This window comes from Ranitomeya variabilis, chromosome 4, assembly GCF_051348905.1.
Source record: "Ranitomeya variabilis isolate aRanVar5 chromosome 4, aRanVar5.hap1, whole genome shotgun sequence".
NCBI lineage: Eukaryota > Metazoa > Chordata > Amphibia > Anura > Dendrobatidae > Ranitomeya > Ranitomeya variabilis.
The window spans coordinates 692,079,590-692,096,078 of record NC_135235.1 but is presented as its reverse complement, the minus strand read 5'-3'; the positions used below and the strand labels follow the sequence as shown (position 1 = coordinate 692,096,078).

Below are 16,489 nucleotides of genomic sequence, written 5' to 3'. Positions count from 1 at the left end.
TGGATTCGCTGAAGACATCCTGATAATCAGACAAATACTCCGGAACATCCGAAGGCGTAGAAGAAGCAATAGACACGGGCAGGGAATCCCCATGAATTCCACGGCAGCCCCAACTTGACACTGACATTGCCTTCCAGTCCAAGACTGGATTATGGGTCTGCAACCATGGCAACCCCAAAACAACCACATCATGCATTTTATGCAGAACAAGAAAACGTATCACCTCCCGATGTTCAGGAGTCATGCACATGGTAACCTGTGTCCAAAACTGCGGTTTATTTTCTGCCAAAGGAGTAGCATCAATACCCCTAACAGGGATAGGATTTTCTAATGGCTCAAGAACAAAACCACAGCGCTTGGCAAATGACAGATCCATAAGACTCAGGGCAGCACCTGAATCTACAAACGCCATGACCGGATAAGACGATAGTGAGCAAATCAACGTCACAGATAGAATAAATTTAGGATGCAAAATACCAATAGAGACAGGACTAACAACCTTAGTTAGACGTTTAGAGCATGCTGAGATAACATGTGTAGAATCACCACAGTAGTAACACAAGCCATTCTGGCGTCTATGAAGTTTCCGCTCATGTCTAGTCAGGATTCTATCACATTGCATTAAATCAGGTGCCTGTTCAGACAACACCATGAGGGAATTTGCGGTTTTGCGCTCCCGCAACCGCCGGTCAATCTGAATTGCCAGGGCCATGGAATCATTCAGACCTGTGGGAATGGGAAAACCCACCATCACATTCTTAATGGTTTCAGAAAGGCCATTTCTAAAATTAGCAGCCAGTGCACACTCATTCCACTGGGTCAGCACGGACCACTTCCGAAATTTTTGGCAATACACTTCAGCCTCGTCCTGGCCCTGAGACATAGCCAGCAAGGTTTTTTCTGCCTGAATCTCAAGATTGGGTTCCTCATAAAGCAAACCGAGCGCCAGGAAAAACGCATCAATATCAGCCAATGCAGGATCTCCTGGCGCCAGCGAAAAAGCCCAATCCTGAGGGTCGCCCCGTAAAAAAGAAATAACAATTTTTACTTGCTGAGCGGGGTCTCAGGGACATAAACAATTTACAATTATTCCTGAAATTTCTAAACTTAAATCGGTCTCCAGAAAACAGTTCAGGAATCGGTATCTTAGGCTCTGACATAGGATGTCTGGTAACATAATCTTATATGCCCTGCACACGAGCAGCAAGCTGGTCCACACTTGTAATCAAGGTCTGGACATTCATGTCTGCAGCAAGCTTAAGCCACTCAGAGGTAAAGGGGAAAAGAAAAAAAAAAATGAGAACAAGGAAAAAAAAAAACAAAAAAAAAAAACTCAGAATTTTTCTTTCTTATAATCCCGCTTCTGCAATGCATTAAACATTTAATACTGGCCTGGCAAACTGTTATGACCCCAATGGCGAGGGTCTCAGAGAAACATGTAAGTCTGCGAAGTACAAAAATCCAGCTCATAGGGCAGTGGTAACTGGGTTGACCATATATCTACTCCTAACGCCAACACTAGAAGTAGCCGGGGAACATGCCTACCTTGATCGCTAGATGTCTCGCGCCAGCCGGAGGACTAACTACCCCTAGAAGAGGAAAACAAAGACCTCTCTTGCCTCCAGAGAAAGGACCCCAAAAGTAGGATAGAAGCCCCCCACAAATAATAACGGTGAGGTAAGAGGAAATGACAAACACAGAAATGAACTAGGTTTAGCTAAGAGAGGCCCACTTACTAATAGCAGAATGTAGTAAGATAACTTATATGGTCAACAAAAACCCTATCAAAACATCCACACTGGAAATCCAAGAACCCCCGAACCGTCTAACGGCCCGGGGGGAGAACACCAGCTCCCTAGAGCTTCCAGCAAAATAAAGATACAGATGAAGTACAAGCTGGACAAAAATGCAATCAAAAACAAATAGCAAACAGCACAAAAAGCAGACTTAGCTTAATCAAGCAGGAACCAGGATCAGCAGGCAAGAGCACAGCAGATTAGCTCTGATAACAACGTTGCCAGGCATTGAACTGAAGGTCCAGGGAGCTTATATAGCAACACCCCTGAAATAACGACTCAGGTGAACAAACAAGGGATGACTGACAGTCCCTGAGTCAAATCACTAGTAACCACTAGAGGGAGCCAAAAAGCAAATTCACAACAGGTCACCACACTAAAGAAAGGTAAAAGTGTGTGCAAGGATTATTATGAGGTACCTCTCGGTACAAATCTTTGTGTTATCCTGAATTACGGTTGTTGTTATTATTTGGAACTCTAGGGGGAATTTTGAATGTACCCGCAGCGCAAATATTTCCACATATAGAATATATACCCTGGCTCTTTTGCCTAATATTGGACTATTTGGTAGTTGGGTCCTAATATTTGCTGCAGCAGGTCTAGTTAGTATATTGGTTGTGCAGCGCCCTTAATTTTTGTTTAATTCTTCATATGCTGGTGCGGTTGGCCCTGGGTTCCTCCTAATGCAGGACAATGACAGACCTCATGTGGCTGGGGTCAGCAGTTCCTGCAAGATTAAGCCATTGAAGCTATGGCCTGGCCCGCCATTCCCCAGACCTGAATCCGATTGAGCACATCTGGGACATCATATCTCACTCCATCCACCAACTTCATGTTGCACCAGAGACTGTCCAGGAGTTGGCGGATGCTTTAGTCCAGGTCTGGGAGGAGATCCCTCAGGGGACCATTTGCTGCCTCATCAGGAGCATGCTCAGGCATTGTGGGGAGATCATATAGGCACATGGAGGCCACACACACTACTGAGCATCATTTTGAGTTGTCAAGAGGCATTTCCACTGAAGTTGGATCAGCCTGTAATTTGATTTTCCACTTTGACTTTCAGTATCATTCCAAATCCAGACCTCCATGGGAGATTCATTTTGATTTACATTGATAATTGTTATGTTTTATTGTTCTGAACAAATTCCACTATGCAATCAATAAAAATTTGCAACTGTAATATTTCATTCAGAGGTACCTAGGATGCGGTATTTTAGTGTTCCCTTTATTATTTTTGAGCAGTGTATAATTATACCATGTAAAACTGAAAATATCAAAATATTTTCTACTGATGTCTCTTTGTAAAAGCCTTGTGTAATTTTAATAAAAATGAACTATTTAAAAAAAAAAAAAAGGAATTTGACCTACTGGTAATTCTGTTTCCAGAAATCCCTCAGGACAGCACCATGCAGGTAATCCTTCCTTGACCTATAGCGTGACATGATTACAGAGAGTTTGAAAGGCCCCTCCCTCCTCCACCCTCCAGTGTTTTTTCAAAGTACCACAGAAGGATGGATGAAAATAGTCTAAACGTGCCCTTACGTGCCTATGTAAGAAAACCCTTTAACTGCTCCATCTTAATATTGAGCCGATTGGACTTGATGGATGAACAAGTTGAGATAGAGAGGGACGGCACTCATACAATAAAAAGGGATCGAAGGTGCTCAAGTAGGGTATACAGCCCAAAATATCCAAAAATAGGAAAAAACTTGGTACTGATATTGCAATAAAGCGAGAATTTTTTTTATTGTGCATCCATAAAGCGAATAGTTGAACGTTTTCAGTCCACATTCAGACCTTTATCAGAACTGGTTCAGTAGACAGAATAAAAACCTTGTCGTGTGTTGTCGTATCAACATTAATTTCAAGTTGCCAGGATAGGTCCTGTGTATTTCAGCGCAAAGACTTGTGCGACCGAAGTCACGGAGGATATCTTCAGCGACTTAGGTCCCACAAGTCTGGGCGCTGACATAAACAGGACCTATCCCGGGATCCAGGCAACTTGAAATTACTGTTGATAAAACAACACACGAGGTTTTCATTCTGTCTACTGAACCAGTTCTGATGAAGGTCCAGATTTGGACTCGAAAACTGTCAACTATTCACTTTATGGATGCACAACAAAAGAAACTTTTTTTCACGCTTTATTGCTATATGAGTGCCAAGTTTTTTTCTATTTTTTGATGGATGAACAATCTGCCAGAAAATCGATCTTGTGTAAGCCTAAAGACAAACATAAGAGAGGGAAATAAGGGTGCTGTCCTGAAAGACTTCTGGAAACAGAATTATCGGTAGGTATAATTCCCTTTTTCCATTACGTCCCTCCAGACAGCACCATGGAGAATACCAAAGAAAAGTTCCCAGGGTGGATACAGAAGCCCAAGGACCAAAGTTCAAGGCAAGAACCAGGCTAGATATAGAAATGATCTGAAAGATCAAAAGAAATATTGATATCTAAAGAAATCCAAAAAGATAAATCACCGAAGTGAGTGTCTGATATACAGCTCTGGCAAAAATTAAGAGACCACTGCACAGTTTTCTAAAAATCACCATCTCTACATGTCTGACAGCCATTCTATTCCATTTTCAGTTGAATTCCAACCAAAGTACACCTCATTCTACTTAATGTGCTTCTGAGTAGGTGATCACTTGAACCAAATCTTATTTAATGAAGGAAAGTATAAAAAACCCTGCTGTGGTGTTCACAATCCTCTTACAATAGGACAAGGGGATGGCACTATCCCAAAAGTAATAGGAATGAAAAAATAACTTATAACCATGTGAAAGTAGTTGAAAAGAAAAGTCTTGAGTGAAGAAAAGAAAGCCTCAAATCTGGCTTTACTATCAGAGGGATACAGTGAGCGCCATGTTACCTCCATTCTTAAAATTTGTAAAATGGCAGTCCATTATAACAAGGTCAAGCAGCAGACATTGAGGACAACAAAGATACAGATCGGCAGAGGGCAAAAGCAACTCTCCAGTGACTGGGCTGACTGTTATCTTATTTGAAGCTCACTCAGCAACCACAGGATGACATCAAGTGACCTACAAAAGGAATGGCAAATGGCAGCTGGGGTGAAGTGCATGGAAAGAACAGTTCTTAACAGGCTCCTAGAGGCAGGCCTCAAGTCATGTAAAGCTAGCAAAAAGCCTTTCATCAATGAGAAGCAAAGGAGAGCCAGGCTGAAGTTTTCCAAAGACCACAAGGATTGGACCATAGAGGACTGGAGTAAGATAATCTTCTCTGATGAGTCTAATTTTCTGCTTTGCCCAACACCTGGTCATCTAATGGTTAGACAGAGACCTGGAGAGGTGTACAAGCCACAGTGTCTTGCACCCACTGTGAAAATTGGTGGTGGATCGGTGATGTTCTGGGGATGCTTTAGAAAGGCTGGAATTGGGCAGGTTAATCTTTGCTAAGGACGTATGAATCAAGCCGCATACAAGGTTATCCTTGAATAACACTTGCTTCCTTCTGCTCAGGCAATATTCCCCAACTCTGAGGATTTGTTTTTCCAGCAGGACAATGCCCCATGCCACACAGCTAGGTCAATCTGTGTGGATGAAGGAGCACCACATCAAGGCCCTGTCATGGCCAGCCCAATCTCCAAACCTGAACCCCATTGAAAATCTCTGGAATGTAATCAAGAGGAAGATGGATAGTCACAAGCCATCAAATAAATAAGAACTGCTTAAATTTTTGTGCCTGGAGCAGCATAAGGTCACCCAAAGGCAATGTGAAGACTGGTGGAAAGCATGCCAAGACGCATGAAAGCTGTGATTAAAAATCATGGTTATGCAACCAAATATTGATTTCTGAACTCTTCCCGAGTTAAAACATTAGTATTGTTGCTTCCATATGAATAAGAACTTGTTTTCTTTGTAATATTTGAGGTCTGAAAGCATGGTTTCTTTATTATTTTGTCAATTTCCCATTTGCTGCAAATAAATACAAACTTTTTAACTTTAACCCCTTAGTGACAGAGGCGATTTGGTACTTAATGACCGAGCCAATTTTTACAATTCTGACCACTGTCACTTCATGAGGTTATAACTCTGGAACGTTTTAACTGATCACGCTGATTCTGAGAGTGTTTCTTCGTGACATATTGCATTTCATGTTAGTGGTAACATTTCTTCGATATTACTTGCGATTATTTATGAAAAAAAGCATTAATATGGCGAAACTTTTTTAAATTTTGCAATTTTCAAACCTTGAATTTTTATGCCCTTAAATCAGAGAGATATGTCACACAAAATAGTTAATAAATAGCATTTCCCACATGCCTACTTTACATCAGCACAATTTTGGAAACAACATTTTTTTTGTTAGGAAATTATAAGGGTTAAAAGTTGATCAGCGATTTCTCATTTTTACAATAAAATTTACAAAACCATTTTTTTAGGGACCATCTCACATTTAAAGTCACTGAGGGGTGTACATGACAGAAAATACCCAAACTTGACACTATTCTAAAAACCATATCCCTCTAGGTGCTCAAAATAGCATTCAAGAAGTTTATTAACCCTTTACGTGCTTCACAGGAACTGAAACAATATGGAAGGAAAAATGAACATTTAACTGTTTTTTTGCAAACATTTTACTTCAGAACCAATTTTTTTAATTTTCACAAGTGTATAAAGAGAAAATGAACCACAATATTTATTGTTCAATTTCTCCTGAATACACCGATACCCTACATGTGGGGGTAAACCATTGTGAAGGAGCACCATTTCACTTTTTAAATGCAGAATTGGCTGGAACTGAGATCGGACGCCATGTCGCGTTAGGAGAGCCCCTGATGTTCCTAAACAGTGGAAACCCCCCACAAGTGACCCCATTTTGGAAACTAGACCCCTTAAAGAACTTATCTAGATATGTGGTGAGCACTTTGAACCCCGAAATGCTGATCTATCTGCTGTAGCCAGATCATGAGAGCACGTGCAGTACATGTCCCAGCTATTGCTGGTTTTAATCCCCCTGCTGTCACTTCCCAGATGTGTCTTAAAAAGCCATCTGCCTTTTTATCAAGCGCTTCCTTTAGTACGCCCGAGTCCTCGAATGGTAGGGATAATTTTTTTGAAGACCTAGCTAATTTTAGGGATTTTTTTCCCAAGCTTCGGAGTCTTTCTCCTCAAATGGGTACCTCCTCTTTGATGAAGAAGGTAAAGTACCCCACCTCTCTGGCTTTTTCCATTCCTTATCAATTAATGTCTTTATTTTCGCATTGACAGGGAACATGCATTTCCTTTTTTCCTCCAAACCTCAGAACATAACATCCTCTAATGACCTAGGTGTTTTTTCCTCCTTAAGGCCCATTGTAGACCTGACTGCTTTGACAAGTCTCTCTCCATCCTCAGTTGGGAAACATGGTCGGCCCGCTATATCACTGTCTGAGGAGGATTCTGAGGACTGGGGAGAGGAGGAGGAGGCAGAGGGAGACAGGATCTTTCCCAATCTTCCTGCCCTAGAGAGGCCTCTGAATCAGTAGGCACCTTGTGGCTTCTTTTTCCAGCTTTTTTAAGGGCTGCCTTTAAGGAGCCTTTTACTTCCACCTGTATTATAGCCCTAAGGCTAGTGGTGAAATCAGGGGTCTATTCCCATATGGTTTTATTGATACAGTCAGCAGAGATCTTTCTGCCACTGAACTGCCAGTGGGTTTTTGCAAAGGGCACATTCTCTGTTCTTTGCTAGACTTCATCAACCCCTAGTAATCAGGCAGAAAAATGGACCATGTTACCATAAAAGTGACCATTTACATAGATCACTCACCACTGCTGTCAGTCTAGGGTACCAGTTTCGGAAGCTGATTAGATACAATTTCCCTTCTGGACGTCGAGGAGTCTTGCCGGCCAGGATGACTGCCGCTCCGACCACTCAAGCTGCTACTCCTCCTGGTATGCTGGTGGCTCGGCAAGGCATCTGATGAGAGCTCCTTCTGCTGATGCTCTTGCTGCCCCACTTCCATGATGCGTGCATCTTCTGTGGTCATTCCTTTATGAGGGATCCACTGCGCTCCCCACCTCCTCCGATGCCCATCGATTGTCCCTCCCCCACCACACCGCCAGGAAAGATTTAGCCAGATGGTGTGTTTTCTCCATGGGCGCCACCATCTTGGATCCGATGCCCGCCCGATGTCACGTAGACACACCCATTCCCAGCGTGCCTTGCGCGTGACGTTAGACGTGTGTGACCTGGAAGCGGCCGCCCCTCCTGGAGCTCGTGGACACCAGCAGAGGGGGAGAGTGGCGCGGCAGCCACGGAAGAGCCCTGGACTCCTGACCATCCTGCTCCCACTTCCGCTCAGACACTGAGGCCACGATACCGGTGGACAGCGCCTCCATCACCTGAAGACCAGCTCACAGGCCCTGCCTGTTCTTCCATGCTGGGAAGGGAGTGGGTAAGTAGACTTGTGACCGCCGTCTTCAGCACGAGGTTCATGTCAGGACAGGAAACCCAACTGAAGCGAGGGAGAGGTACCGCCCTTTTATTTTCAGTAGGGTTCCTGTCCTGACAGGGTGGATCCCTTCTCAGGTGTGCTGTCTTGGGGAAGTGAAAATATGATGTGAAGCATTAGTGAGCTGTACCCTGAGACAAGCCAGACATTGAAAGTTCAGAGTAAGGCTATCTAACAACATATTTTACAAACTTTATACTTATGTGTCCTATTGATTTATGCAAAGATTGTTTTATTTATATCCTAAACTATACAGTGAATGATTACCTATTCTTGCTAGAATTTCAATATATCTCATTTTTTTACAGGACAAAATTATTTTTAGAACGAATTTACATCATTACAAAATGTCTAAGAAGCATCTTATGAAGTCAGCTGTATTTGAGCATTTCACAGTGACTCAAGTTAAAAAAAATAATTTTGTGTGTCACTGTATAAGTGACCCAGATGAAAACATACTGTGATGCCAAAATCACTGCATACTCAGGCAGTGATAAAAATATTCCTTTAAAAGCATCCAATCTAAAAAGACAATTACAACGCTGCGACCCAGAAGTTTACAAAGCTGTGATTGAAAAATATCACACCAGCACCAAGAAACCAGAGACCAGCACTTCCTGCCAGGCAAAGGAGGTGGAAAGAGCGTCTCAAACATCAGTTCTAAGATATTTTGTAAGTGACAATGTTACTGTAACAATGACAGCAGATGTGTTTAAAAGACAGCGCATCAAGCTTTTTGTGAAGGACAGTGTACCATTATGATTATTTGCACGAACAGCTTTTACAGCTTTTAATGGAGAAATGGCCCGTGTAAGAGAATGGTCAGCCATAATATACTGAGCATCCATGTTGGCTCTAGCAGCCATCTTGGACAAACTCTAGTCAACTAACTTTGCTAAAATAGCTGAGGCTCTTCCCAGAATAAAGGTATAAAATGACTTCAGTGCCATTAGTAAGTATGGAGTCCAGGGAGACTAAGTGGAACAGCTGCGGGGCACTGTGATAGAAAATAAGTGGTTTTATATTGAGTTAAGATAGAAACCAGAATCAAGAGCTGTCAGTGTATGAAGAGTTATAGCTACACGCTAAAAGCATGATGGGAATAATAAGGTTAGCTAAGAGTGACATGGAAATTTAGGATTTTTAATGTTGTTTAGGGAAACGTTAATTAATGTCATATTGTGTCATTGTATTCTTTGTTCTAAACCATGTTTCTCTCTGCAATACAAGGTTATCATGTATACGCCCTTTGCTACAAGGTGCAGCTTCCTTTGTCTAAACCATGTATAAAAAGCCCCTGCTACTGTTGTTCAGGGCCATTACATTGCCAACCTGCTGCCGTGCCACAACATGGCCATTCCATTGCCATTCTGCCACACCCTGGCCAGGCTAGGGCCAGATGTCCCAGCGTTACTTTGTCTAACTGGACTTCTGTTCGTGCCTGCATGCTTCATCTTTCTAACTTCTATGAACTGTTCTGCTGTGAATCTCTGAATAAACTTCAGTCTCTGCTTGAAAAGAGGATTGTCTACATATTTTTCCCGGCTCTTTCAGCTCAGTAAGGACTTTGTTACAGCCCGCAAACTTGGTGTTTCTCTGTTCCTCTTCCAGAGAAGCATTGCAGGGCGAATAAGTCTCCTTACCTTGACAAGACAGAGCTGATATGTCACTCTGCACAAGGAAGAACTTTACCCCTTAGACCTCACTCCAGAGCCTCTCACCTAGCCAAATCAGTTCTCATGCTTCACACTGACGAGGGCCAACAGCCCAAAACACCTTGTCTGTGAATTGAGATACAGATTTGGCTTATATCCTAAGTCATATTGCAAGACTCGTTAAAGGTTTGATTGTGACTTTAGGATCGCTATTTCCAACAGGTGGCGCTACAGAGTTCAAGTCCTCTTTTTCGCTATAGAGGCAATTTTCAAATCTCTGGAAAGAGAAAGTATTAGAAAATTAGTGATTGAAGAAGCCCTTAAAGGGCCACTGTCACCCCTCTCCAGCCGTTATAAACTAAAAGAGCCACCTTGTGCAGCAGTAATGCTGCATTCTAACAAGGTGGCTCTTTTAGTTTTAGGTTCAAGTATACCCCAAATAAAGCGTTTTTATACTTAGCCACAATTACTGTCTCTAGCCAGGGAGGCGGGTCCTCACTCCCCAGCTTGACCAGCTCCTCTGCCGTCACTCCTGCGCTTTCGGCGCCGCCCCCTCAGTGCTGTTATCGTTTAAAAACCGGCGCCTGCGCTGTGTACTGGTGTCCTGCGCAGACGCAGTAAGCTCTGGCAGTCTGACGTCCCAGCCAGGCTTGCACACTGTGCCTGCGCGGGCATTGCGGCCAGCCACCTTTGGAATCCCCGCCCCGCACTGTGTTATGCATTATGCACATGGTTCTAAATGGCGCATGATGTCCGGCATCCCCAGATAAAGTGGAGCCAGCGAGTGCGTCATGACTGGAGGTAGGACGCCGGCGAGGACTCCCCGACCGCACACAGAACCGGTGCGAGCAGGGAGCCGCCCCCGACATCCGCCCACAGCCAGTGAGAGACGCCGTCGCCGGCAACACCCACCGGGGCACCCGGGCGCATGCGCACAAACCATGAAAGATGTCGGCCCATCTCACTTATGTGTAGGGATCTGTTTCCACCCAGCTAATGACATAGGCCATGATAAGCGTGAAGACCATACCGTAATATAAATAAAACATAAAATCAGGCCCTCAGTTTTACGACAAAGTAAAGAAAACTCTATCTCATGAGGTGGCGAATATATTAAGTATAAATACCAATCACTGGGCTAGATATCAACTTGTATATACATGCACACATACTTAGGAACACACACTCCTTAAATCATTAAGGAAAAAACCATTGGAATATGTGATAAAGTGCACAAAAAGAACCATAAACAAATAAGGTGTGAAACACAACTAATATTCCAGTGAAGAATAGTGAAGTGACAAAGAATTTTTAATATTAAATAAAAAATATTGGATAATAATAATAATAATAATACTAGAATAAATAGTAAAAAAGTGATGTATACGCAAGTGAGTGCGTAACTAAAGTGAGAAGACCAAACACCACTCATATACCAGTGACAAATGGTGAAGTGAAAAAAGATTTTATTAATATTAGACAGAAAAATATTGAAGAATAGTAATTATAATAATACTAGAATAAATAGTAAAAAAGTGATATATACGCAAGTGAGTGCATAACTAACCAAGGCATATATTACTGATAAATCTGGTAGAAATATACATCCATCTCACACAAGATGATATAGGATACATATAATATATCAAAGTATCTTTATATAATATTATAAACTAAATTGCAAAACAAGGCATATAGGCCATATATATATAGAATAAATATTAAACTAATAATACATATCTATAGTGTAAATACATTAATCATTGCACAGTGTAAAGATCCTACAAAGAGCCACAGTGTAAAAAATAGTAAAATACATGATACCAAGACATAAGAAATATATAAAAGTCTATCAACCAGGACAAGGAAGAAAAAATGTCCGATGTATCAACGTATAGCAATATTCGAATTTTCCTTGTTGTCGTAGATATAATCACGTAGAGGGCAAACGGTTATGTATCAATCTCTCCTATAGGAGTCTGCATCATTGGATCACAAGGAAATATGTGAGGATTCACCACGAACATACTAAAGGGCATATTAAAATAGCACAAGTTAGTACAAAATAAAAACAAGGTTAAAATCAACAACTCAAAATCACATAAAAAAACAGATGCCAAAGAAAACTTTAAAAACAACTAGGTGCACGGGGTCAAAATCTAGAGAAAGGGAGCAAAACTAAGGGATTCATTTAGGAAATTAGGGTGGAGAGTGCGTAGAGTCCAAATCCATTTGGCCTCTTTTTGGGCTAACAGGCGACCGAGGCTACCTCCTCGAAGGTTGGATTTAATGTGATCAATACCTTTAACTCGAAGGCCAGATGGATCACAAGCGTGATATTGCTTGAAATGCCTTGGAATTGTTTTCAATTGTTCCAAGTCATCAATTTTAGCAGCTGCCGCAATATCTCGTACGTGTTCTCGAACTCTGACCTTCAGAGCTCGTGTGGTAAGGCCTATATAAATAAGAGAACACGGACAGGTTGCATGGTAAATCACCGTTTGTGTCAAACAGTTGATTGAATGTGTAATGGCAAAGGTCCGTCCATCAGATGAGAGAAACTCTTTTGTCCTTTCGATATTCGGACATGCGATACATTTGCCACAGGATACACATCCCCATGTATTAGTTGTTTTTTTACCTATACTGGCAAATGGCCGAGGTTGATTTGTAGGAGTGTAGTAACTTCTTACCAGATGATCCCGTAAATTGTTACAGCGCCGAGCTGTGACAGCTGGTCTTTCAGGCAAGTATTGTCGCATGATTTTATCTGACAGTAATACTGGCCAGTGGTTTTGTATGCTTTCATACATCCTCTGCCACTGAGAATGGTAACTTGTTACCATCCTTGGGGACTCCATTTTGGTTTTAGTTGTTTTTACGTACATCAACTCTTGACGATTGGCATTTTTGGCTCGATTGTATGCATGTTTAACAGAACGCTTGCTGTAACCACGTTCATAAAATCTTTCTTTCATTTCTTTAGCACAATCTTCAAAATCACAATCCGTCGAACATAAGCGCCTAAGTCTAAGAAATTGGCCAACCGGGACGGATCTCCCCACATGAGCCGGATGGGAGGACGTGGCATGCAGGATAGAGTTGACCGCAGTTTCCTTACGGAACAGGTCTGTCTACAATTGGCCAGTGATATCCTTTTTAATTAATACATCCAAGAATTCAATTTGACAGGCATGGTATTTGTAAGTCAATTTGATATTGAAAGAAGTTTTGTTCAGATTAACAAAAAACTCCTCTAACTCAGCTGGTGTACCCCGCCAGATCAGAAAAATGTCGTCGATGTACCGAGCCCAAAGAATGACCCGGTCCATCGACGTACACTGATCTGACGAGAATAGGTCCCTCTCCCACAGCCCCAGGAACAGATTAGCATAGGAGGGCGCACAGGCCGCCCCCATGGCTGTCCCCTGGAGCTGTAGATAGAGGGACCCGTTAAAAATAAAAAAATTGTGAGTGAGCAAAAAATCCAAAAGTTGTAAAAGAAAACCTGTCTCATCTTGGGAAAATTTGGTCATAGATAAAAAATAACTGACTGCCCTAATTCCATCCGGATGACGGATACTTGTGTAGAGGGACTCCACATCACACGTAACGAGGAGCATGTCCTCGTCCATGTGTATGGAGTCCACCCTACACAAGAAATCCGATGTGTCTCGTAGATAAGAAGGAATGGTTTCAACAAGTGGTTTCAAAAAGGAGTCAATGTACTTGCCAATATTTTCACTTAATCCCCCTATCCCAGAGATTATAGGCCTACCTGGGGGATTTTTGATGTCCTTGTGGACTTTAGGCAGAAGCTATAAAGTTGGAACAGATGGATCTTTAGTCCAAAGAAGATTACGTGTCTCCTGCGTAATAATCTCCTTGTCCAATGCTGTCTGAAGAATTTTACCCAGAAGATCCCTGTATGAAGACATTGGATTGTAAGTGAGTTTCTTATAACATAAAGGGTCTCTGAGTTGCCGGTACGCCTCACTCTCGTACATTTTGCAGGGCCACACCACCACGTTTCCCCCTTTGTCAGCGGGTTTAAAAACTACATCGTCAAGTTTTTTAAGGCGTTTTAGGCCAATACGTTCAGAGATGGTCAAATTGTCATCATGAATATTTTTTGGTATTTTTTCAAAATCATTGGTGACAAGTTGAACGAAAATTTCAATATTGGGGCACACTGACAAAGAGGGAAACTTTTGAGATTTTCGTTTCAAAGATGATGGTACTATACCTAAAGGTGGTAAATAGTGTTCCCTGCTAAGTTCTTCCAGAATCTGGGGCGCCTCTTGCTCGTCCGGAAATGGGAACATCCGTTTTGTGTCTTCATTGTGGAACCATTTCTTAAAAATAAGGGATCTTGAGAAAATATGGAGATCCTTAACGGCTGTAAACGGATCAAACCTGCTAGTTGGTGAGAATGTCAATCCTTTAGATAGCAGTTGTAATTCAAAATCAGAAAAGGAATGTTCAGATAGGTTAATTACCTTTGGTCCGTTACTGGATTCCTGATTGGACTCGTGTGTTCCTCGTTTGTTCGCTGAAAACTTATGATCTCCTTTCCGTTTGTTGCCGCCAAACCTTGTCTTCATTGGTTTGAAAGAATACTGTGAGTTATCAGATGATTCCCCAACTGAAGATGCCGATGACATAGATGCCGATCTTCTATTACGCACTCTAGTATTACGGTGTCGCCATCTGTATACCTTATTCTGTTGGTACTCCATTGTATCACGAGCCAGTTTTTTCGCCTGCAATGTTTTAATCTGCGTCTCCCACTCTTCAGATTTTTTTGTCAAAGATGTATTAAAGGCAGAAATAATCTCAGGAGTGGCATCACGTTTGAATGCAATAAAGAGTTGATCAATTTCAGATGCAATTTCAGTTATAGTGTTCTTATTTAATTCAATTAGTAACTCCATAAGTTGATTAGACCCCTTACTGCAGACATCTTCCCATTTGGATATAAACCCTTCGTTGTCAATTGGGAATGACGGAAAAATCTATCTGAATTCGGAGACCACGTGGAATATACTTCTTTTTTATATAGTTTTCCAAGAACGCTCTGTTCCACCAAATTTTGGTCCTTTTATGCATTAATCGCTGTATTTTTAATTGTAGCGTGCTCAAATCATTAGAGATCCCTGACCCCGTGCAACCAGACTCACCGAACACCTGGGCTACTTGTGATAGCCAGACACTATCTCTGGCCTTGAAATCCATGGTTGCAAAGAATATCGAACTCTGTGAAAATACACAGTAAATAGTACAATAGCATATAGTTATTCTTGCTAATGACACATTAGAAATTCATAGTAATAGTGGTTATAGAGTCCCAAATCAAAGGACTGTGTCCAATACAAAAAGGATAGAAACTAGTTCTACGCAAAATATAGATTAGAACTTATAAAGAAAAAACACGTATTTATGAACAGATAACAAAACTTTATTAGATTGTATAAAAACAAACAATTAAAAATAGCCAACAGTGCTACAAGTGAGCCAGAAAATATATGTAGGCATCACCAAAAGATAGGTAGATAAATAACTAAAGTAACATCCTGCATATAGATTCCTTAATATATAAATCCTAAACACCAGGGTAAGGGTACTGTCACACAGTGGCAGTTTGGTCGCTACAACGGCACGATCCGTGACGTTCCAGCGATATAGTTACGATCTCACTCTGTCTGACACGCTACTGCGATCAGGGACCCCGCTGAGAATCGTACGTCGTAGCAGATCATTTGAAACTTTATTTCGTCGTCAAGTGTCCCGCTGTGGCGGCATGATCGCAGCGTGTAACAAAGGTGTGCACGATATTCCCAATGTCCCGTATGACTTCTACATCGCAACTACGTCATTAAATTATCGCTCCAGCGCCGTGCATTGCAAAGTGTGACCGCAGTCTACGACGCTGGAGCGATAATCAAGCGACGCTGCAACGTCACGGATCGTGCCGTCGTAGCTACCAAAGTGCCACTGTGAGACAGTACCCTTAGGCACTATACACAGAGCAAATTATACACATAGAAACCCTGATCCTTAAATCCCTCAATCACCATTATATAGAAATGTCTCTATGGGTGGGTGGACACAGGGTTTGGAGTAAAGATAGCAAGCTATATGCATGTGCTGGTGCCGTCCATAGGGCCAAGCAAGGCTCTTAATACTATAACCCCTGAAGTATAAGTTATATAAATATGCAGAAACGCCATAACATAGAACAAATAACACTTAGCAATATACAGATGGTGATGCCGCAACCCCAATGCGCATTTCGGCAATGTGCCTTCGTCAGGGGGAGTGGCATCACACCGGAAACATGCCCTTTTTGTACGAACGATAACCAATGAGCGAGTGCGGTGTCATAAATCACATGACCGGAAGATAGATCCAGAAGGATCATGGTACTTGTAGTCAGAAGCCGGAAAACATGGTTCTAAATGGCGCATGACGTCCGGCATCCCCAGATAAAGTGGAGCCAGCGAGTGCGTCATGACTGGAGGTAGGACGCCTGCGAGGACTCCCCGACCGCACACAGAACTGGTGCGAGCAGAGAGCCGCC

At 42.1% G+C, this 16,489-nt stretch overlaps 2 protein-coding genes across 2 annotated transcripts in view; both read right to left on the bottom strand.

The window, feature by feature from the left end:
• The window catches only part of LOC143767626 (uncharacterized), a 498,682-nt gene that overhangs the window by 160,509 nt on the left and 321,684 nt on the right, over positions 1–16,489 (bottom strand). The gene's annotated exons all lie outside the window — the stretch shown is intronic.
• Positions 11,359–14,895, bottom strand: LOC143769306 (uncharacterized). The gene is made up of 2 exons (XM_077257805.1): positions 13,688–14,895; positions 11,359–11,937 (listed from the first exon to the last, which is right to left on the bottom strand). Exon 1 carries the CDS (start codon positions 14,841–14,843, stop codon positions 13,728–13,730), a length of 1,116 nt encoding a protein of 371 aa, XP_077113920.1. The 5' UTR covers positions 14,844–14,895; the 3' UTR covers positions 11,359–11,937; positions 13,688–13,727.